The 22,839-nt window shown below is 49.1% G+C and overlaps 1 protein-coding gene and 1 long non-coding RNA gene across 5 annotated transcripts; one reads left to right on the top strand and one right to left on the bottom strand.

Moving 5' to 3' along the window:
* The first annotated feature begins 1,249 nt into the window (after positions 1-1,249).
* Positions 1,250-3,728, top strand: LOC119144078. Its single transcript, XR_005102958.1, has 2 exons — positions 1,250-1,333; positions 3,614-3,728. It is a non-coding gene; the product is annotated as an uncharacterized LOC119144078 (long non-coding RNA).
* A 551-nt stretch (positions 3,729-4,279) lies between these two features.
* LOC119144076 (IgGFc-binding protein-like) lies at positions 4,280-22,508 on the bottom strand. Of its 4 annotated transcripts, XM_037378960.1 has the most exons (14): positions 21,922-22,041; positions 21,013-21,089; positions 18,937-20,184; positions 17,881-18,200; positions 16,793-17,123; positions 15,759-16,354; positions 14,020-14,584; positions 12,458-13,050; positions 10,728-11,301; positions 9,955-10,154; positions 8,642-9,022; positions 8,139-8,425; positions 7,935-7,967; positions 4,280-4,766 (listed from the first exon to the last, which is right to left on the bottom strand). In XM_037378960.1, the coding sequence occupies exons 2-13, from the start codon at positions 21,077-21,079 to the stop codon at positions 7,961-7,963; spliced, it is 5,169 nt and encodes a 1,722-aa protein (XP_037234857.1). In that variant the 5' UTR covers positions 21,080-21,089; positions 21,922-22,041; the 3' UTR covers positions 4,280-4,766; positions 7,935-7,960. The 4 variants fall into 4 exon arrangements, with proteins under 4 accessions (XP_037234857.1, XP_037234856.1, XP_037234855.1 ...); XM_037378959.1 differs by lacking the exons at positions 7,935-7,967; positions 21,922-22,041 and adding an exon at positions 22,053-22,508; XM_037378958.1 differs by lacking the exon at positions 7,935-7,967.
* Positions 22,509-22,839: the final 331 nt, after the last annotated feature.

Genomic DNA, 22,839 nt, shown 5'->3' with positions numbered 1-22,839 from the left:
AATTTCTTTTTTTTTTTTTCATTTGCATTTGCATTTGTACCAGGTTAAGTCATTGCACCACTTGCATTCACACCCAGGCTGGATTCTTTCTCCCCATTTTTGTATTTGCACCAAGATTAATCCTTGCATATTTTGCTTTTGCATCGAGTTTAATAATTCCTCTGATTTTTTTTGCATTTGCACCAGTTTAAGTCATTGCACAGTTTGCTTCTGCATTTGGGCCTGGTTATTCTTCACTCCTTTTGCATCTACATCATGTTTAATCATTGCACCGTTTGCATTCACACCCAGGCTGGATTATTTCTCCTCAATATGTTTTTGCATTTGCACCAATATTAATCATTGCACCATTTGCATCGGGTTTTATTATTTCTCCTTTTTTTTTTTTTTATTTGTACCAGGTTAAATCATTGCGCCATTTGCATTGGGTGCAATGATTTTTCTCTCTCTCTCTCTTTTTTTTTTTTTGCATTTGCACGGGGTTAAATCATCCCACCGTTTGCTTTTGCACCCAGCCTGGATTATTTCTCTTTACCGGATTTGCATCGAGTTACATCCTCTCACTGGATGGATTATTTCACCTCATTATTGGTTTTGCATCAAATTGCATTGTGCAATTTGCATTTGCCTGGTCCCCCTCTCCCCTCCCTCCCCCTCTCCGGATGAATTTCCCACAAATGCAAAAAAAAAACCCCACAAAAACAAAAACAAAAACCAACAAACCCAGCCCAGAGTCGGGCTAAGAAGAAAAAAAACCGAATAAAATAAAGGAATTTGCTTTCTTTTCAGGGAAATTGGCGGCACAAGTCGGGGCAAGATTAACCCCGGGGACGGTTTTTTGCTTTTTGCAACGCTTTGCTTTTTTTGCAGAGCCAAAAAAAGGGGGGTTGTTCGTTGCAGCTCCCCCCCCCCCCCAAAAAAAAATGCATGCACCACCCGTGCAACGCTGGGATTTTTGCAAAACCATGCCAAAAACAACAACAACAACAACAAAAATACACCCCCCCGGCATTGCTTTTCCTGCAGCATCCCCGTTTCTTCTTGCAACGCGAGCCGGGGGGTGGGGGCGGGGAGGGCGGGGCAAGCAGGATTGCAAAAGCAAACCGGGCATTCCGCCAACCCTTCTCGGATTTCTGGAAAATTCCGGGCCTCCCGCTGCTGTTGCTCTTGCGCCCTCACTTCCTGCTCGCGCCTTTGTTTGAGTATTTTATTGGGGGTGGGGGTGGGGGAGGGGGACACATATACAGGACACGCACACGGGACAGTTGAGACGTGGCCACCACCGGGGGGGGGGGGGGGAGGGAGACACCTGATATTTCTGCTCCCTCAGGAGGTAAATGCAAAGCAAACAGGGATCTGGCCCCCCCCCTCCCCCAACACCCCCACACACTCCCCTCCCCCGGGTGTTGCATCATCGGGGCTGACAGGCTTGGGTGGCTGCGGTTGCGAGAGGCCTTGGGAGACGCTGTGGATTGCAGTGTCCCCCACTCGCCCCCCCAACCCCCCCCTTGCCATGTGCAGTGCCCCCCTGTTGCGGTTTGTAATGCCCCCCCCTCCCGTTGCAGTTTGCAATGCCCCCCTCACCGTTGCAGTGTGCAGTGCCCCCCCCCCCGTTGCTGTTTGCAATACCCCCCTGTTGCAGCATGCAATGCTCCCTGTTGCAGCGCGCGATGCCCCCCCCATTGCAGTTTGCAATGCCCCCCCCCCCCCTTGCAGCATGCAGTACCCCCCCGCTGTGGTGTGCAGTGCCTCCCATTGCAGTGTGCAATGCCCCCCTCCCCCGTTGTGGTTTTCGATGCCCCCCTCCCTTGCGGTTTGCAGTGCCCCCTGTTGCAGTGTGCAATGTGTTGTGTCGTGTCATGTCGTCGCCCCCCTGCCCCCCTTGCAGTTTGCAACACTCCCATTACGATGTGCAATGCCCCCCCGTTGCAGCGTGCAATGCCCCCATTGCTGTTTGCAATGCCCTGTTGCTGTTCACAACATCCCTGTTACAATGTGCAACGCCCCCGTTGCCGTTTGCAGCACCCCCGTTACGATGTGCAATGCCCCCGTTGCAGTTTGCAATGGCCTGTTGCAGTTTGCAATAACCCCGTTGCGTCATGCAATGCCCCCATAGCCATTTGCAACACTCCCTGTTACAATGTGCAATGCCCTGTTGCAGTTTGCAACACCCCCGTAACAATGTCCAATGCCCCCGTTGCAGCGTGTAACGCCCCTGTTGCAGCATGTAATGCCCCTGTTGCCATTTGCAATGCCCCCTTGCAGCATGCAACACCCCTGTTGCAGCATGCAATGCCCCCGTTGCAGTTTGCAACACCCCTGTTACGATGTGCAATGCCCCCGCTGCACTTTGCAACATCCCCGTTGCATCTTGCAATGCCCTTTCTCCACAGTTACAACAGGTTTGCTCCACGGCGCAGTGGGCCTTGCTCTGCGTTGCACCCACCCCTCACCCACCTCCATCCCACCAGCTGCAGCGTTGCAACAATCCGCCCTGTCGCCTTGGTTAATCAAATTGCAATATTTTTTTTTCCTGCCATGCATTTTTTTTAGGGATTTAGGAATTTTTTTGGGGGGGAAAATGCAATTCCTCCCCCTGGTGGTGCCCGACCCCCCACTTTTTGGCACCCCGTGAATTTTTTGGCCATTGCACAACATCCTTTGGGGTTTCTTAGGCCACTTTGGGGATAATTTATAAAAACGGTGGGATTTTATGTCAAGGTTTCGGGATTTTGTGATAAGGGCCTTGAGATTTGTTGTTGGTTGCCTTGGGATTTGCTTTAATTGCTTTGGGATTTGCTTTAATTGCTTTGGCATGTGTTTTAATTGCTTTTGCATTTGTTATAATTGCTTTGGTATTATTTTGCTTTTGCATTTCATTGCTTTTACATTTGTTACAAATGCGTTTGTTATAATTGCTTTTTCATTTGTTATAATTGCCTTTGCATTTGTTATAATTGCCTTTGCATTTGTTGTAATTGCCTTTGCATTTGTTATAATTGCCTTTGCATGTGTTTTAATTGCTTTTGCATTTCTTATTGTCTTTGCATGTGTTTTATTTGCTTTTGTATTTAATTGCTTTTGCACTTAATTGCTTTTGTATTTGTTATAATTGCATTTGTTATAATTGCTTTTGCATGCATTTTAATTGCTTTTGCATTTGTCATAATTGTCTTTGCATGTGTTTTAATTGGGCTTGCATTTGTTTTAATTGTTTTTACATTTGTTAATGGCCCTTGCCTTTGCATTTAATTGCTTTTGCATTTGTTACAGCTGCTTTTGCATTTAATTCCTTTTGCATGTGCTGTAACTGCTCTCCCCATGTGCCATTGCATGAACACCGTTATTCCTTCAGGAAAAAGTTGTTTTCTTGGGATATATTTTTTTTTTTTTTACTTTTTGCAAGGTTTTAATGTCGGGGTATAAAATACATTAAAAAAAACCCCAGCCTCCCAGGGAGAGGGATGGCGGGTGCACGTGGAGGCGGACGTGTGCCTCCCGTCACCTTGAGCAAGTTCCCGGCTTCCACCACCCCTAGAGCCTTGTTTATCAAGCACGCAATTAATTTTTATCCCCGTCAGTCGTTAATCTTTATTTGTTTTTCATCCCTCAGCCTGTTGCTATGTCCCCACGTGATGCCAAGGCCGGTGCTGAGGTTGTGCTTGCGACACCTCCAGGAAAGTCTTGGGGTGAAATAGGAATAAAATTAGAAACATTCTATTATTTTATTACTACTACTACTACTATTATTATTATTACATGAATTAGAAGTAATCCGCGGTGCTTTTCCCTGGGAAATACGCTTTTCCCATGTTTTCCCATGGAAAAATGTGGCGTTTCCCGGTGGGAGACAGGTTGGGTGGGTGCGTCAGATGGGAGGTAGTTAATTGCTTTTGCATGTGTTGTAATTGCTTTTGCATGTGTTTTAATTGCTTTTGCATTTGTTATAATTGCCTTTGCCTTTGCATGTTTTAATTGCTTTTGCATGTGTTTTAATTGCCTTTGCATTTTTTATAATTGCTTTTGCATTTCTTATAATTGATTTTGCATGTGTTTTAATTGCTTTTGCATTGGGTCATTTCCACATGGGCAAGACATGGACATTCCCACCCTGGGAGGCCACACGGAGCCATTTCCCCCACAGGAGAAATGCTGGGATGTTTCCCCACCAACGGTGTCAAGACAAATTCCCATATTTTTTTTAGGTTTTTTTTTCCCCCACCCCAGAATTCACAAAGCAAAAGACCCCCACCCCACCATAAAAAACCCATAAAAACGGTCCGATAAAAAGTGTTTATTGGTGGACCCAATGGCAGGCAGCATGATACCGGAAACAGCCGATGGGAACAGCGCGGTTTTGGGGGAAAACAGCTGGGATTTCGGTCTGTTCATCTCCATTTTATGCTGGTTTTGGCTCCACCTTGTCACCTTCTCCTTCAGGCCACTGGGGTGCAGGTGGATCATCTCAGCGTTGGGCTCTACTGTATCAGCTCTTTAAAATCCACATTTTTACTCGCCGATTCGAGGCCAGATCCAGCGTTTTTTAATATTTTTTTTTTTAAAGGTATTTAAGGCCATGCGACCTGCTGGTTTTCCTTTGGCACCAGCAACCCCCCCACCCCTCCCGACCCTGGTCGGGGCTTCTAAGAGGCGTCAAAAATTTCTGCTGGGGGTATCTGGAAGGAGCGTGAGTGGTAGATGTCGGCGTCTACCGCGTAGGGTAGACAGGGGCCTCCACCTCCATCCGCACGAGGTCGGCGGCGCGGCTGGAAGAGATGGAACGCGGCGCCGTCAGCGCCCCCTTCTGGTGAGGAACCCATCTGCAGCCCTGCCCCACCCACCGGCACGGCGCCGGCACGGCGCCGGCACGCGGCGCTGCGTCGTCCCCTTCCCGCCAGGTGCGTAGTGCTCAGCACAACGGTGGTTCCAAGGGGGGTCGAGCCACCCGGGGGGTCGGGGGCAAAGAAATTCCCAACGGACGGCGGCGCTGCCTTCACATTCCCCGTGGTGGAGGTCACCAAAGAGCTGCAGCACCCAACACCCCCGACACCCCCTTGTTGCAACCGTTTTCATTATTTTATATTTATATATATTATGTACTTATATATTATATATAAAATAGATTTATAAGTAATATATAAATTATATTTATAAATAATTTATATAAATAACTTACATATAAAATTATACTTATATATTACATATAAAATATATTTTTATTTATTTAAATATTTTAATTAAATTTTATTGTTTATTATTTATTTATTAAAAATATAATTTTATTTTATTTTTTAATTTTATTTTTTATTGTTTTATTTTTATTTTATTATAAAATAAAATTTAATATTAATTATATTTAATTTTAAAAATCTAAATATATTTATTTATTAAAAATTAAAATATAAAATTTCATTAATTTATATAAATACATGAAATTATATTTTTATTTTTACATATTATATATAATTTGTATTATATATATTACATGTAGAAATATAGAAAATATATTTTTTAAATTTATTTATAATATTTTAATTAAATTTATTATTTGTTAGTTTTTATTAAAAGTATAAGTAATTTTAAATTAATTTTATTTTATTTTAAAATTATTTTTATTGTTTTATTTTTATTTTATTATAAAATAAAAAATATTATCTTAAAAAAATTAAAAGTATTTGTTAAAAATAAATAAAATTAAAAATATATTTAAAAATTGTATATTTTTATATAATATATACAAATTATATATAATATTTAAATTTTAATTTTAATAACAATTAAAAAATATATATTATATATAAAAAATATAAATATATTTCTATAGTGCCGTCTCCCCCAGGAGCACCCCGTCACCCGCAGAAGAGGGGCAGAGCAGGCGCAATGGTTGCAGGGGTGCGTTGGGGTGCTGGGCTGGTGTGGGGGTGCCATGCAGGACAGGCCGCGCCATGCGGGGCGCAGGGGAAGGCAGTGGAGATGGCAGTGCAGTGAGGGCAGGCCCACAAGTGTGCCAAGCGAGGCGTGCCAGTGAGCCAGCGTGGTGGCCATGGGAGGGACCTTGGTGACCCCGGGGTGGTGGCTTTGGGGGTGCTGGATGTTTGCCCCAGGGGCGTGAAATTGGGCAAAAAAGCTCCGTTTTTGGCAAAAGGGCTTGACCTTGGGCAAGGTCGCTCGTTCGTGGGTAAAAAATCGCTACATCTTCAACCAGATTCTGTTTGGCAAGGTCACCTCGTATTTGGTGAGGTCACCTTATATTTGGTGAGGTCACCTTATATTTGGTGAGGTCACCTCATATTCGGCAAGGTCACCTTATATCTGGTGACATCAGCGTATATTCGGCGAGGTCACTTAATATTTGGCGAGGTCAGCTTATATTCAGTTGGCAAAATTGCCCTGTATTTGGGAAAATTACCCTATATTTGGCAAAACCACCCTATATTTGTCAAAATAGCCCTGTATTTGGCAAAACCTCCCTGTCTTTGTGAAGATTACCCTATATTTGTCAAAATTGCCCTATATTTTGTGAAACCACACTGTATTTGGCAAAATTGCCCTGTCTTTGGTGAAACCGTCCTGTATGTTGTGAAATTGCCCTGTATTTAGTGAAATGGCCCTGTATTTGGTGGAATTGCCCTATATTTGGTGAAATTGCCCTGTCTTTGGCAAAATTGCCCTGTGTTTGTCAAGATTACCCTATATTTGTCAAAATTGCCCTATATTTGGTGAAACCAATCTGTATTTGTAAAAATTGCCTGTTCTTTGGCAAAACCACCCTGTATTTGTCAAAATTGCCCTGTCTTTGGTGAAACTACACTGTATTTGGCAAAATGTCCCTGTCTTTGTCAAAATTACCTTTCATTTATCAAGATTGCCCTGTATTTGTCAAAATTGCCCTATATTTGGTGAAACCCCTCTGTATTTGGCAAAATTGCCCTGTCTTTGGTGAAACTGCCCTGTATTTGGTGAAATTGCCCTGTATTTGGGAAAATTACCCTATATTTGGCAAAATCACCCTGTATTTGTCCAAATTGCCCTGTATTTGGCAAAACCTCCCTGTCTTTGTCAAGATTACCCTATAGTTGTCAAAATTGCCCTATTATTTTGTGAAAACACACTACATTTGGCAAAATTGCCCTGTATTTGGTGAAACTGTCCTGTATTTGGTGAAATTGCCCTGTATTTGGTGAAATGGCCCTATATTTGGTGAAATTGCCCTTTATTTATCAAAATTGCCCTGTTTTTGTCAAAATTGCCCTTATTTATCAAATTGACCTATATTTGGCAAAATGTCCCTGTCTTTGCAAAATTGCCTGGTTTTTGTCAAAATTGCCCTGTCTTGGTCAAAATCACCTATATTTGTCAAAATTGCCCTGTATTTGGTGAAATTACCCTACTTTTACCAAAATTGCCTCGTCTTTGTCCCAATCCCCCTCTATTTATCCAAACCGCCCCACCTTCCACCAGGAGGCCCTAGGTCCATCCAGAACGTTCTATGTTGGGCCAAATTCCCCGAAATCCAGTGGGACCGTTCCACCCTGGGTGAAATCTGCCTGAATTCGACAGTCACCCAGCACTTGGTCTTTCCGCCTCTCACTGGCACCAACGCGAGCAGCACGGTGAGGCAGGAGATGTCCCGTGACAGGCAGAAACATCATTTCTCAGCTTGACTCCCCCAAAACCCTCCCCGACGTCACGATTTCCGTCGATGCCCATTTGTGGGACGTGGGGGCTGAGGAAGGCATTGGGTATCTGCTCTCCATACACGTCTCTCTAAGGCCAGTCCGTGCTGAGGCACCAGGACCGCCCCCCCCCCCCCCGCCTCAGGTATTCAGCTAATTAATTAAGGGGGTGGTGGAACAGCCTAAACCTCATCCATGGGGCTGCAGGAACATTCGTAGCATGAGACGTGACAGTGAAGGAGGAGAAGAGTCACTTACCAGGGTCATTTCCATGGGTTTGTGTGTCAGTCGCTGTGGATGAAACCAAAGAAGATGGAGATGTCCTTCCTGGACGTTGCCTGGCCCAACCCATTGATGCCCCATGGAGGTAGTTCCCTACCCTCTTGCTTGCCCAAGCTTAAAAAAATATATCACCCCATGGGTTTTTTTGGGGGGGTGGGGTGTCTTTTGGGGGTCACTCACCATCCTGCAAAATCCCTGGCTTTCCAGGCATCCGCAACCTCTGCGATGGTCCTCACAGTCCGGCCGTTGGGCAGCTTCAGGTCATCGCTGGGGTCGCCGTTGAAGTTGCCACAGGGAGCGCAGAGCTGGTTGACCAAGGTGGCCCCCACGGTGATTGTCATCTCCCCTCCAGGGCTGAAGAGCACGTCCATTCCTGAGGTGTGGGAGATGGTGATGTTCCCCGCCACCGCGCTCAAGGAAACAGCTTTGGACACTGCAGCTGGAGGTCGGGTGAAAAGTCCGTTCACCTGCAGCAACGTAGAACATCGAAAACAAGTTAAAAAATTCCAGAACGCTCCATAAAAAAAATAAAAAAATAAAAAACATCGTACAGCCCAAAGTCATCACTGGGGTTGCACACCTTCTAAAGGAAGAGGAGATAAATCCCACCCAAACGCCATGTCTTCATTTAACGATTCATCTTGCTCATCCCCAAGGGTTGCCCATGTCCTACCCCGGCTTACCCACACCTCCATGTTGTTGTTCACAGTGATGAAAGCTTCGCGGAAGAAGACGAAGACGGCCACGGCAGCCGGGATGTTGTCGTCCCGGCACTCGCTGACCTCCACCACCACCTTGAACCAGTTGGGGGACTGCTCGTTGCAAAGGGCGGCCACTTTGTAGGTGCCGCTGGTGAGGAGATCTCCCCTGGTGCCATCAAACGTGGTCAAGGAAGCCCCCGGAGAAACCCGGCATCGACCTTCCCGCTTGACACACAACTGTGCCCCATCCCGTCTGGTGCAGACCTCGTCCGGGGGACACCACATGTCCTCGCAGATGAGTCCTTGGGATGGGTGGCAGCTGCATTTGGTGGAGCAGTTGTTGGAGATGATGGTCTCACGCGCCTGGAAAGGAAAAGCTGGGAGGTTATTCCCCATGGACACTGTTCTCCAAATTTTGGGGGAATTTCCCACCTTTCAGAGGGGGAAGAAGTCCCAGAGAAAGAAAGAAAAACTGGAAGATGGATTTGGTGGAGTTTGTGCAACTCAACGAATTAATTGTCCTTTGTCCCCCGGGGCTGGCAGAGCAAAATAGGCATTTTCAGATGTTACTAATCACGTTATTTTGGACGTGTGTCCTAAAAACGAAGTGGTGACCCACCCATTGAGCCCCCACACCAGTTGCGTTGACTAAGTGGGACAACCAGCCTCATCAAAGATGGAATCCCCAAATTCATTGCATCGATGAGGTGGGACAACCCACCTCACGGCAGATTGGAGCCCCCAAACCAGTTGCATCGATGAGATGGGACAACCTACCCCATCAAGAACTGAATCCCCAAACCCCTTGCATCAGCCAGGTGGGACAACCCACCCCCACAATCCCCACAGATTCCACCAAAACCACCAATGCCAAGCCTTGATGGTCAACCTCACCTTGAAATACCACCCCTGGTGCATGCAGCATCACTGCATCGATGAGGTGGAACAACCCACCTCATGGAAGATTGGAGTCCCCAGACCAGTTGCATCGATGAGATGGGACAACCCACCTCATGGAAGATTGGAGCCCCCAAAGCAGTTGCCTCAATGAGATGGGACAAGCCACCTCATAGAAGATTGGAGCCCCCAAACCAGTTGCATTGATGAGATGGGACAAGCCACTTCATAGAAGATTGGAGCCCCCAAACCAGTTGCATTGATGAGATGGGACAACCTACCCCATCAAGAACTGAATCCCCAAACCCCTTGCATCAGCCAGGTGGGACAACCCACCCCCACAATCCCCACAAATTCCACCAAAACCACCAATGCCAAGCCTTGATGGTCAACCTCACCTTGAAATACCGCCCCTGGTGCATGCAGCCACACTGCTCCAAGGACACGCAGGCTTCTCCATCGAAGAGGTACCCATCGTCACACTGGCAGCCCTCGAAGCACGTCCAGCTGCACGGGGCCGGCATGGAGAGGCTGGCGCAGGTGAAGTCACAGGTACGGGTGCAGAGCTCGTAGTGGCTGTGGGGTGGGCAGGAAAGAGCTGGAAAAAAGGAGAGATATACCATTATTCCCCCCCAAAAAAATGTCATTGCTGTTGTTCCTGGACCCAACAGGGCATTGTCATGGCTATCCAATGGTCTTGGGCCTCTCTGCTGGCCCCAGAAGCTGTTAAAACAACCAAATCCTGCTTTTAGCACCCAAGTTGAAGCACATCACCAGTCACCTCGATGTGACCAGTTCCCTCAATGTGAGGAAGGAAGGGGGATGCCCGTTTTGAACTTGTTTGACCCAAATAATTGATGTTTTGGAGACAGTAAGCTGGAATTTTGTGGTTCCATGGTGTTTTGGGAAGTAGGTTATTTAAGCCCCAAGATGAGCTTTTTGGGGAGGTTTAAAAGTAATTTCTGGGTTATTTGATAGATTTTAGGGGGAGTTCAGCAGAAGGCAACCTTGCCTGATAGCACACAGGTCGTTTTAGGTCATCTTGGTCTGGACGGTGAAGGTGAGTTTGATGCATGCATTGAAAAATGGGAGGGGTTTACTGGGGGTAAATGTGGCTTTGGAGGGAAGTAGGGGTTGAAGTGGCTCCATGAAGATGTTCTCGAGTGCTTACGGCAAAAAGTGGTTGTTCTCCACCCGCTGATCTCGGCCGCGGCGGCTTGGCAAGCAGTGGCGTAGGCTTGGAGGCTGTGGCATAGAACGTCACTGGCACCGTTGGCAGCACAGACATCGTGGAGGCAGTGGTTGTAGTACTCCACTGGGCTCACCCGTGGGTGACACGGTCCGAAAGGTCCTGCCGGGTCCCAGATGAGCCCGCAGGAGTCACTGACGCTATAGGGAGCAGTGTCGGCGGCGTCGCACATGGCGCAGTCCTTGCCGTTGCAACCCTCAGTGCACGCTCCATCCTCCATGGGCACCTTCCAGGAGGTGATGAACTCCTCGGTGCTTTGCACCAAGGACCCTCCAGGCAGCTGGAAATCATCACCGGGGTCCCCGTTGTAGTTGCCACCCAGCCCGCACACACGGCCCCGGTAGGCGTCGGGGATGGTGACCAGGAGGTAGGTGGCCACATTGTAGAGGAGCCGCAGCCCGGCAGCCGTCTGGAGGACCACGTTGTTCCCTTCTTGGACGATCCGTAGCTTCTTCTTCTCTGTCACCAGTGGCAGCGTGTAGCGCTCCCCGTCCACCTGGGATGGGGCAATGTCGGCACACACACATGCACCAGGGGGATGCTGCACAGGTGTGTGCACCGAGGGACAGGGACATCCCAGCTTCTGCATGGTGGCGGGGGGGAGGGGATTTGCATGTGCACATGCATCAGGATCTTGCACAGACGTGTGCACTGAGGGCTGGGGGCACCCTGACTCACTAGTGAGGGGTTTTCACATGCACCGGGGGGCTCTGCATACGTGTGCACACATGCGGTGACTGTATGGGGCAAGGGGTTGCATGCACGTGTGCACCGGGGGGGGTTGCATGTGCGCGTCCACCAGGGGGGTCTGCATGCACGTGTGCACTGGGGGGGTGTTGCATGCATGTGTGCACCAGGGGGGGTTGCATGCATGCGTGTGCCGAGGGATTTTGTGTGCATGTATACACCAGGGGTGGGGTGGTGCATGCACACATGCACCGAGGGATTTTGCATGCACGTGTGCACTGGGGGTTTTTGCATGCACGTGTGCACCGCGGGATTTTGCATGCATGTGTGCACTGAGGGATTTTGCATGCACGTGTGCACTGGGGGATTTTGCATGTATGTGTGCACCGGGGTGTGTGTGCGTGTGCATGCATGCATGCACCGGTGGGTTTTTCATGCACACGTGCACCAGGGGGGGTTGCATGCACATGTGCACCAGGGGATTTTGCATGGATTTTGCATGGATGTGTGCACCAAGGGATTTTGCATGCACACATGTACCAGGGGATTTTGCATGCATGTGTGGACCGGGGTGTGTGTGTTGCATGCACATGTGCACCAGGGGATTTTGCATGCAGATGTGCACCAGCGGGTTTTGCATGGGTTTTGCATGAATGTGTACACTGAGGGATTTTGCATGCACGTGTGCACTGGCAGGTTTTGCATGCATGCATGCACCAGGGGGTTTTGCATGCACATGGTACCAGGGGATTTTGCATGTACACATGCACCAGCGGGTTTTGCATGCACTTGTGCGCCAAGGGATTTTGCATGCACACATGCACCGAGGGATTTTGCATGCATGCATGCACTGGTGGGTTTTGCATGCACATGTGTACCAGGGGGTTTTGCCTGCATGCATGCACCGGGGGGGTTGCATGCACATGTGCACCACTGATTTTGGCACGGGAGCTCTTTCAACTTACCATCACCTCCCACTTCCGGCCCCTCTCCATGCTGACTGTGTGGCCGTGGATGGAGATGACCACCTTCTTCATCAGGGCTACGTTGCCCCGGCCACCCATGTCATGCTTCAGCAGCACTGAGAAGTTCGTCAGCCGCGGGTCTGGCTTGCAGAGCCGCGCCAGGACGTAGGTGCAGGAACCCAGGAGGTGAAAGGCTCGCCCATCGAACGTCAGGTAGTGTGGGTCCCCTGAGACCACCAGCCGTCCATAGCCCGCCGGGTAGCACCCCAGCACCCCGTCCTCTACTCGACACTCCTCGTGGGTGCTGCAGAAGACCTCCTCGCACTCCACTACCCCCTTGGCTTGGCAGCGGCACCTCTCCCTGCACGAGGTGTAGAAAACCTCACCCTTCTTGTAGTAGCGACCCTGGTGCTCGCAGCCACACTCGCCCGCCGGCACGCACTCATCGCCACTGAGGACGAAGCCCTCGTTGCAGAAGCAGCCTTCGATGCACAGCACCGACGCGCAGTCCCCCGGGCTGGCCGGACCCCGACACGTGGCTGGGCAGCTGCTCCCACAGAGCTCGTAGTGCGAGTGACGGGGGCAGGAGGGACCTGCGAGCAGCAGAGGAGAAAATAATCAAACCCCGCTTAGATCTGCAGCTGGGAACACCAGGGTGAGTATTTCCATCGTTGCGCTGAAGGTTGGGGGTGGGGGGTGGGGGCAAATGCAAGCAAGTCTTCGGTGGTGGAGCGTCTGGAGGGCAAAGGGGCTTTTTTTGGCATTGCCCTCCCTTGCATTAATAAAAAAATTGGGGGGCAATTGGGATTTATTTTATTATAAAAATAAATATTTTGCGTTCCCCTTCCTTGAATGAATAAAATAATATGTGGAGGGTGATCAGGATTTATTTTGCATTGCCTTCCCTTGCATTAATAAAAAATAAGAGGGTGATTGGGATATATTTTGCTCAGTTGCATGAAGGAGGAACAAATTTTACTTTGCAAACAAGCTGGAGGAGATTGACCCCCATCCATATTTGCATCTGAACTGGTTTGACCTCCAGGCTGTAGAAGGAGAGGCTAAAAGGATTTTTCTGGAAGGAATGGTTGGAAACGGGGCTGATAAATCCTATTCCTTCATCAACCCAATGCCCAGGGTGCAAATTGGTGCAAATCTTTGCGATCCGAGCAAGGATTGAGTGGTTGAGCATCAGTATCACTCTGGAGAGCAATGGGGACAGATTTTGGATCCCACTTCCTTGGTCAAGGAGGAATCTGGAGGAGCAACGGGGATTTATTCTGCACCGTTGCCAGACGGCATGGCTGAGGTTGGATTGGGAAATGTGTTGGAGGGAATTTCCCCCCTTCGCAACTCAACTCATTGAACTCAACAACTCATTGGGCCCCCTCAACCCTTGGAGCAGTGGAGGGGCAGGAATGAAGAGATGTTGGCAACGGGGTGAAGAAACCCGGTGTCGGAAGCGTGGGCGGCGGGTTCCCGTTGGCACTGAGCAAAGCTACCAGCAGCTGGTTGTGCTCAACGCCTCGGAGGGGGGAAAGCCCCCTTCTGGCCCCACTCACCGCAGAAGGACGGCGTCCTCCACGGCTCCACGGTGATGCCCTGGCTCTGGCATTCCATCACGTAGGAGGCGATGGCTTTGCACAAGGTGTCCCGGTGGCCTTTGTAGTGGCAAGCGTCAAAAGCACAGTCCTCCAGGAAGGGTGCGGGGTTGATGGTGCGGTGGCAAGCCCGGAAGGGTCCCCCAGCTTTGGCGATCACCCCACAGTAGCCGTCACTGCGGTAGGGCAGCTTCTGCTCCTCTTTGCATACGGGGCAATCCCCCACGCAACCAGTGGAGCAACCGGGGACCTCTCCCACCTTCCAGCTGTTGGCCAACTGGATTTCATCGGCAGCCCGTTGGCCATCACGGGTGGTGAAGTCGTCGTCGGCGTTGCCGTTGGCATTGCCGCAGAGGCCGCAGACGGCGCCGGCGTAGGCATCAGGGAGGATGACGCGGGCGTAGCTGTACCAGTCAAAGCTCACCCGTAGGCCAAAGATGGTGTGGACGAAGCCGTGGACACCACTGTGGTAGACCTCAAACTGGCCCTTCTGGCTGAACGGGAGCTCCACGAAGGCACCGTTGACCTGGGGGTGGTGGCACCAAGGGTTGGTGGTGGCACCGGGTGGCCACCAAGGCCTAGCGCCACCCCGTCGAGATCTGGGTGTTTACATCCCATTTTTATTTTTTTTTTTGGCATGGGGGGAGGATTTCTGGGCAAATTCCCATCAGTTGGGTTTGGTAAACACTTTGCCCAGCGAGGTGGAATTTCCAGAAAAAATGTGAATCACTTGGGGTTGGGGTGTTTTTGAACAAGCCAGGAAGGTTTTCCAGGCAAATGCAAATTGGGGGGGTGGGGGCGATATTGCAAAATGCTTCTTTTTTTTATCTTTTTTTTTTTTTTTGGCGGTCGCATGCAAATCGCTCGAGATTTGGGGTGTTTCTGCCCAAACCTTTTGTGTGAGGTGGATTTCCAGGCAGGGGGGTCTGTGTCAAGGGGAAAATATAACTGCTCAGAGAGAAAAATTCCAGAAAAAATGGGAGCCAGTCCTTTTGTGCAATACTTTGGCGAAAGCAAGGCAGGAAATCGGACTTTTCCCAAATTAATTGAGTCAGCCTGCAGCTGTCGGGGAGAGAAGAAATACAAATGCATGGATGCGAAAAAAAAGAAGCTGGAGATGTCAAGCCAAGTTGATGCTTTTTGAGTGTGAAAGTATTTTTACTGTTACTCATAGATATATTTTGCTGGCTCAGCCTGCCAGAGTGAAAACGGGCGCTTGCCAGCATGCCATAAACAAGTTGTAAGCTTTTTCCCTTTTTCCTTTTTTTTTTTCTTTTTTTCTTTTTTCTTTTCTTTTTCCTTTTTTTTATTTTTTAATTTATTTTTCTTTTTTCTTTTATTTTTTCTTTTTTCTTTTTTAATTATTTTTCTTTTTCTTTTTTCTTTTTTCATTCTTTATTTTTTCTTTTTTTATTTATTTTTTCTTTTTTCTTTTTTTTTCTCCTTTTTTCTTTCTTTTTTTTTTTTTTCCCCCTCTCCCCACCTTGAACTTCTTTAAACATTTAAAAATAAAGTCTTTAAATCCAAACTAACTGCTCAGGGCTCCCTCTGGAGATGGCAGGCAGACAGCGATACTTCCACAGAGGTGTACGGGGGGGGTGGCGGGGTGGGTGAGGAAAAAGGGGGATTTTTTGGGGGGGGAAACAGAGCAAATAAGCAGTTTAGGTGCAGGTTGCATGAGGTCCTTGGCAGACACCTACCTTGACCTTGCGTGGGTGCTCCTGGCTCATGCTGATGACATTCCCATAGACCTCCAGGGTGACGGTTTTGGTGAAGGACACAGCTTTGCTGCCCCGGTTGTTGTTCTCCACCTTGATGGTGAAGGGGGTCAGCTGGGGGTCCTGGGTGCAGAGGGCTGCGAACTGGTAGACGCACGTCCCTTGGAAGTCATATCTCAACCCGTCGAAGGTGGTGTAGTGAGGGTCGCCTGTCCCGATGCAGGTGAAGTACTTGTTTGCCTGGCAGCTGGGGACGCCATCGACCATGATGCATTTCTGGTGGGCTTTGCACCCAGCCTTCCTGCAAGCCACCTTGCCCCCCACCTCACACCGGCACCGGCTTTGGCAGCTCTCATCTTCCCAAAACTCCTCATGGACCTGGTAGGAATGACTGTTGTGGAAGCAACGGCAGGTCTCTGCTGGGACACACGCTTCACCGTGGAGGACAAAGCCCTCATCACACTGGCAGCTGGCAGCGCATGGCTTGCTGCAGGAGGTGGGGGCTTTGGGGTTGGTGCAGGTGGCAGGGCACGCTGTCCCACAGACTTCAAAGTGGCTGTTTGGGAGGCATCTCTGAGCTGTGGGGGGATGATATTTGAGGAGAATATCTCAAAAAGGGCCAACCCAAGGGAGGAGCTGAGCACTTTCCTTAGAGGGATGTTGGGTTCCTACACTGGAGATGCCCCAAAACCCCACCAAGCTGATGCCTGCAAGTGATTCAGAGTCCAGGAGACACCCTGTGGGATTGTTCTCATGAGGAACCCTACATAAATCTGTGTGCTATGGACCTCCGAGGTCAGATGAGGTGGATTTTGGGGTGGTTTGGCACGAAAACAGTACTGCAACCCTTCCCCAACACGCAGTGTGTTGGTTACGTTGATGCCTACAAGCATGGGCTTGGTGGGCTGGGCAGAAACTCAGCTACCCGTGGCCAGATCCCCACATGGGTCCCTTTCTTTCTCCCCCAAAATTCTTGGGGACGCCCCCACGCCACCCCACCCCCCATCCGAGCTCACCGCAGCCTTCTTTGTCCTGCAACATCTCCTGGTCTCCACAGTTGTCCTGGCAGGAGGGATCTCGCCAGCTTTCAGCCCACTCCTCCACGCTGGCAGCCGGAGTGCTGTCGGGAAGCGTCACCTCATCCTCTGCGTCCTCGTTGAAGTTGCCGCAGAGGCCACAGGTGGCCCCGAAATAGCTGCTGGGCACGGCCACCATTATGGCCCAGTCTTCATCGTAGGTCACCTGCAGCCCAAAATCAGTTTGCAGGATGGTGCGACCTTCGTTTTGGGAGATCTGGATCTTTCCCGCTTCCAGGGTGGCTGGTAGGCTGGTGAGTTTGTTGTTGACCTTGGGGGGGGGGGCATGGGGTGGGGCAGGAGAAGGGCAGGGGTGGGGAAGGAAGGAGAAGAAGAAGGATGAAACCCCAGTAGGTGGTTGCTTCACCCAGTAGGTGAAAGCACATAGATACAATCAGAAAGAGAAATTTCTTTCAGGAAGACGCAATTAATCAGCATGAATGAGGAATTTCTGCCCCACGTCCTGTAGATCCTCAGAGGCTTTAGCGGGAAAAGATCAAAACCCAAACGTGTTGGGGGAGAAGCATCTCCGTCAAATTCTGAGCATAAAATCTCATTTTTGTTAAGACTGATGAACTGTAAGGCTGGGAGAAACCACATCTGACCTCGCAAAATGGACTTAAGTCTCACCTCGACTCCCTTTTTGTGGTAGGTCTCCATGGTTGGTGGACCCTGTGGATAAAGTCAATGCCACGGTAGAGTGGCGTCCTTAAAATTGCCTTTTTCTTGATGCTAACCAGCAAGCTGGCAGGGTTTAATTAGTGATCCCTCTGAGGACATCTCAAGTCCTCATCAAGCACGAAACGCCCTCTCCTTTGCCGTGTCTGGATTTGTCACGCAAAATTTCCCAACATTCTGTGGTTTGGGTGGTTGTCCTCATTTTTTTTTTTTTCATTTCAACCTCACATGCCCTCATTTATTTATTTTTTTTTATTTCAACCTCACCTGCCCACAATATTTTATCCTCTTCCACTTGGCACAAAAACCTTGGCCCAGAAAAGTGGTGTCACGGTCTGGAAAAAACCCACCTGGATTTTACCTCCTTCTCCTTTGTGGATGGAGATGTTGTAGGCGTACACGTAGACATTGGTCAACCACTCCTTGGAATTGCCTTCACCCTTCTTCTCCTCCTCCACAATGAAAGGCACCAGGGTGGGATCGTTGCCGCAATATTTGGCAAGGGTGTAAGCACAGCCGCCCTGGATGTCCACGGTCATCCCGTCAAAGGTGTGGTACTGCAGGGACTGCGACCCCATGCAGGTTCCCATGTAGTCGTGTGCGCACACAGCCTCCCCTTTCTCCATCTTGCACGTCTCCTTTGCGCGGCATTTCACCAGCCGGCAGGGATCTGGAAGACATGGTACATGGTTATTTGGCCTTGGGGAGGCCAATTGTGCACCAGAAGTGGCCTTGGGAGGGGTGGAAGCATCACCATAGACCACCAACCAAACCAGCACCTCCAGATCTCCGCTACCCTGAAGCAGGGCCTAATCCCGGGTGGATTTAGCCACCTTAGATCATCTGGGTTGATGGCTTGAGGCTCCCCTGCACTGATTTTTTTTTTTTTTAGTTGTAGATGATTTACTTTTAGGTTATTTATAGATGAGACGTTTATAGCAGAAGTGTCCTCTCCTAAAATGGGCCAAAGCCGTGTGGGATTAATTACGCCCTTTTCGACGTGCCTATCCTTGTGCTACGAGAGAAAAGATGAGTTTTTAGCTCAAATTGGCTAATTTTAGATACTTTTCTCGATGAGAGCTCGGCATTGATCAGCTGTGGGGGTGGAAAGAAGATGTTACAGGTGGAAGACTAAATGTTGACCCACAAAAACACGTGGGTTTGCCTTGCCTCACAACTGCAAGGGCAGGAGGGAAGCAAAAAGGGGGTGAAGGTGGGTTGGAGATGGCCATGGGAAGCAAAAAAGGGGGTGAAGGTGGGTTGGAGATGGCCGTGGGAAGCAAAAAGGGGGTGGAGGTGGGTTGGAGGTAGCCATGTGAAGCAAAAAGGGGGTGAAGGTAGGTGGAGGTGGCCATGGGAGGCAAAAAAGGGTTGAAGGTGGGTGGAGGTGGCCAAGGGGTGCTCACCACTGTCGCAAACGGCTGCCGACCCATAGGCTTTTTGCTCCCGGACCCCCACGCTGAGCAGCCCAAAAGGGGACATCTCGTGCTCCACTGTATGGATGGCAAATTGGTTGCCCAAACTGTGCCCGGCCCAGGAGTAATCAGTGCCCGGGACGGGCTTCCACGCGACGTTTCTCAATGGCGTTTTGTTGAGCATTATTCCAGATGTCTCCGAGGTCTTGGCTATCAGCAGGGCGTAATTATCATAACCGTCCAGGGTGAAGATGTTGTAGGAGTTACAGTAACTGGAGACATCTGGGATGGTCATGAAGAATGGGTCATAGGAGATGGTGTCTTTATGACCTCCGTCGGCAAAAAAAATGACCTGGATGCCAGCGTTGGCAGAGAGGTACAAGGTATTGAAGGCTTGGAGTCCGTAAAGCGTTGACCGGCTGGGCCGTAGCTCCCGAACTGTCTTGGTCACCCCATGTTGAGACTCCACACGTGTTGGCTGGGAAGTGGTAACATAGATGATATCAGACTGAGTCTCGAAAGGCAACGGCGGCACGATGAAGGTGGTGCCCCAGCTGGAAACGGGCCGGAGCTGCTCCACCAAATGGTCGCAGTGCGTGAACCTGGCCAAGCAAGTGTGACCGGTGAAAACAGCCACAGGTTTCTGCGCCACGATCTGTGTGCCAGACATATCAGATGAGCTTTGGAGCTGGGCTGCTTGGAAAGGCTCCAGTGTGATGGGGAGCACCGAGCCCCGGGGGTAAGACTGGCCTTGGTAGGTCACTGTGGCTTTGAGATGCACGTCAGCTGTGGTGGGCTCATCCCAGGCGGCCACCACGAACTCACCATAGCGGTCAGTGCCTACATTGGGTGTCACAACATGGTACTTCGTACCCCAGCTGTGCACAGGGTATACGACGGTTGAGTCAACCGAAGTAGGTTTCTCGTTGACCATCACCAAGGAGATGGCGTTGTTGGCCCTCACCACCACAGTGTTGTCAAAGATTTTGCTCCCCACCATCTCGGCTTGGGGTGGGATCTTCACTGCAATGGTTTGGCCCATGGTCGCCTGCACTGTCATCCTCAAGCCGGGCTTCTTCATGGAGATGGTGATGGACGTGAAGGGCGAATAACCTGTGATGAGCAGCTTGAAGTCGCTGTTGAGCGTCTGCTGCAAACCATTTTGCATGAAGGCCACCACGAACTCTTCCCCCAGGTGATGCGGAGCTGGCGCAGCGAAGCTGAGCAAGCAAAAAACACCTGGAAAAGCCAGAGGAGGAGGAGGAGAACTTGCCACCAGTGCCCTCATCATCCGTAAGGTCAGATGTAGCAACCCTAGTTGGGGACCGAGACTCAAGTTGGGCTTGAGGTGGCAACTGGTTTAATCTGGGTGGATAAGGAACAGCCATTTGGTGGCTTATTGATTTGATGGGACGTTATTTTGGAGGAATAATTTGAATTCACGTGGATTTGATGGGATATTATTTTGGAGGAACAACAATTTGAATTCACGTTGATTTGATGGACAATTGATTTGATGGACTTTTGATCTGAGAGTTTATCAAATTGGAGCAGGAAGGTCCGCCAACATGAACAGACGTGGCATTGTCCTGAAGGAACATCGATGGAGAGAACTATACATTTGAAGAAATAGCAATGAATTCTGGGGCAAAAGATGGACGTTTTGGGTAGGTTTCATGCCAGATGGAGAAATTCAAAAGGGGGAAATTTGGGTTTTGAAATGCCTTTCACCTCCAAAAGGCCATGGAGGTGGAAATGTGGACAGCCATGTTCTGAGATGATGCTGAAGGACTGTGGCTGGTGCTGGGTTGCAACCTGGGGGCAAATTGCCTGATTTTCCACCAGTCCCCCCCAAAACATGGCTTGGGTGGGGGCTTTGCCTCTTGGTTTCTCCTCTATGTGTCACAGTGGGGGTAGGAATTTTGTCTCCTCTCAATCATTGCGTGGGACCAGGGTGCAACATGTGGCCTTTAGGGCTGGAAAAATCTCATTTTTAGTTGATTCACCTTTTTTGGGGTGGTGAATTTTACAGGTTTTGATACATTTCTCCACCCTGGTTGAACTCACCCCATAACATGACGGTCCAGACCCACAGCAGAGCAGCAGTTTTTCCCCAGCCTGGGCCAATGCCCATGGTGCTTTAGCTGCAGAAGGTAAGAAAAAAATTATTTCTCTGATTTTTTTTTAAAAAATCCACTCGGTTTTGCCTGGGGCCCAAAATTCCGAGGTTTATCGCACTTGCACTTGGCCCAAAATTTGACATGTGGTTGCACTGGGACTCATACGCATCCTCCAAAATCCGTAAAAAAAAGGTAAAACCCCCTGCACTCATCCACAAAACATGTTTTTATTGCGTTTGCCCCCAAAACACTCACACTTCCAAAAAATCCGGTTTGTAGGGTCTTTTTTCACTCATACTCATCCCCAAAGCCACTATTTTATTGCACTCACGCCTGTCCCCAAAAAATCTACATTTTCTTGCACTTGCACATGCACCTGACCCCAAAATCTGCTTTTTTATTATTTTGGGGGGCATTTACACGTGCCCTCCGCCACATTCAAGCCCCCACCCCACCCCCCAGCACTTCACATCCTCATGGAAACAGACCCAGATTTGAGTCCCTCCAAAATTTTACAAAATTCAAACTCTCCTCTGAGCATATTTGCTTTATTCCATTTCCCCTCCTCTTTTTTTCCCCCTTTTTTCACTTTTTTCCTTCCCCACCCCTTTTTTCCCTTTTCCTTTTTTCCTTTTTTCTTCCTTTTTCTTTCTTTCCCCCCATTTCCCTTGTTTATTTTGCCCCAATTTCCCCTTTTTCCCTTCCCCCCCCCCAAATCCCCTTTTTTTTCTCCTTTTCCCCTTTTTCCTTTCCCTCATTTTTTTCCTTTTCCCATTTTTTTTTCCTTTTCCACCCCTTTGGTCCCTTTTCCCCCCTCCCCAAAATCCCCTCAGAAACAGAAAAATTATTCCACTACCGAGAACAAACCCAGGGCTGGGGGGGATGGATGAGGAATTTCCAGATGTGCTTTCCCATTCTGGGCTCTTTGCTAAAAAAAAATTAATAAAAATAATAATAAAAAATGTATATGTATGAATTTAACCTCACCTGCCTCTGTTTTTTATCCAATCCCAAAAAGCTCCGTTTTGTCCTCAGATCCTTGATGCAAACAGCGAGAGCGACCCCAGGGCAGCCAGCTCCCGCTCCTCCCTTTATTATATTTTTCAGGGGTAAAAAAAAAAAAAAGTGGGAGAAAAAATGACAAATACAGACGATCCCAGGGGACCGACCCACCCAGTGCTTTGACATCATTTTTGGCGAGAAAAAAGGGTGAAAACAGGGAGAAAAACATTGTTTTTATGAAAGCCACGCCAGGAGTTGATGCAAATGGCAAAAAAAAAAAAATCTGAATGACTAAATTGGGATTTTTTATTTTTTTTTTTATTGCTGGTGGGGAGGAAATTGCCCCAAAATGACGGGCAGGGGCGAGGGGTGTGAGATGGGTGTGTGTGTGTATGTGTGTATGCAGAAATAGGGTGTGTTAATGGGTCAAAATAAGGAAAAAAAAAAGAAAAAAAGAAAAAGGTAGGGGGAGGAGGAGGGAGGGGGTTTTCCAAAAAAATCCCTTTGGGGGGATGATGAATAGGGCTAAACTGGGGGGGGGGGGGGGGGCGGGGGGGAAGGGACATTGCATGGCGTCATGTGTGTTGTGTGTTTGTGCGCGGTAGTGCGTGTTGCATGCACAGCTTGGGGGGGGCGGGGGTGTTGCTGGGGCGGTGGGTGCACGCCTGCATTGCACACATGTGCACAGTGGTGTTGAGCATTGCCTTGCACGCCTGCATTGCACGTGTGTGCACTGTGGTGTTAAGCATTGCCTTGCACACCTGCGTTGCAC

This window comes from Falco rusticolus, chromosome 3 (genome assembly GCF_015220075.1).
Source record: "Falco rusticolus isolate bFalRus1 chromosome 3, bFalRus1.pri, whole genome shotgun sequence".
Classification (NCBI taxonomy): Eukaryota; Metazoa; Chordata; class Aves; order Falconiformes; family Falconidae; genus Falco; species Falco rusticolus.
The sequence above is the reverse complement of the archived record's forward strand: the minus strand, read 5'-3'. Positions and strand labels throughout refer to the sequence as shown.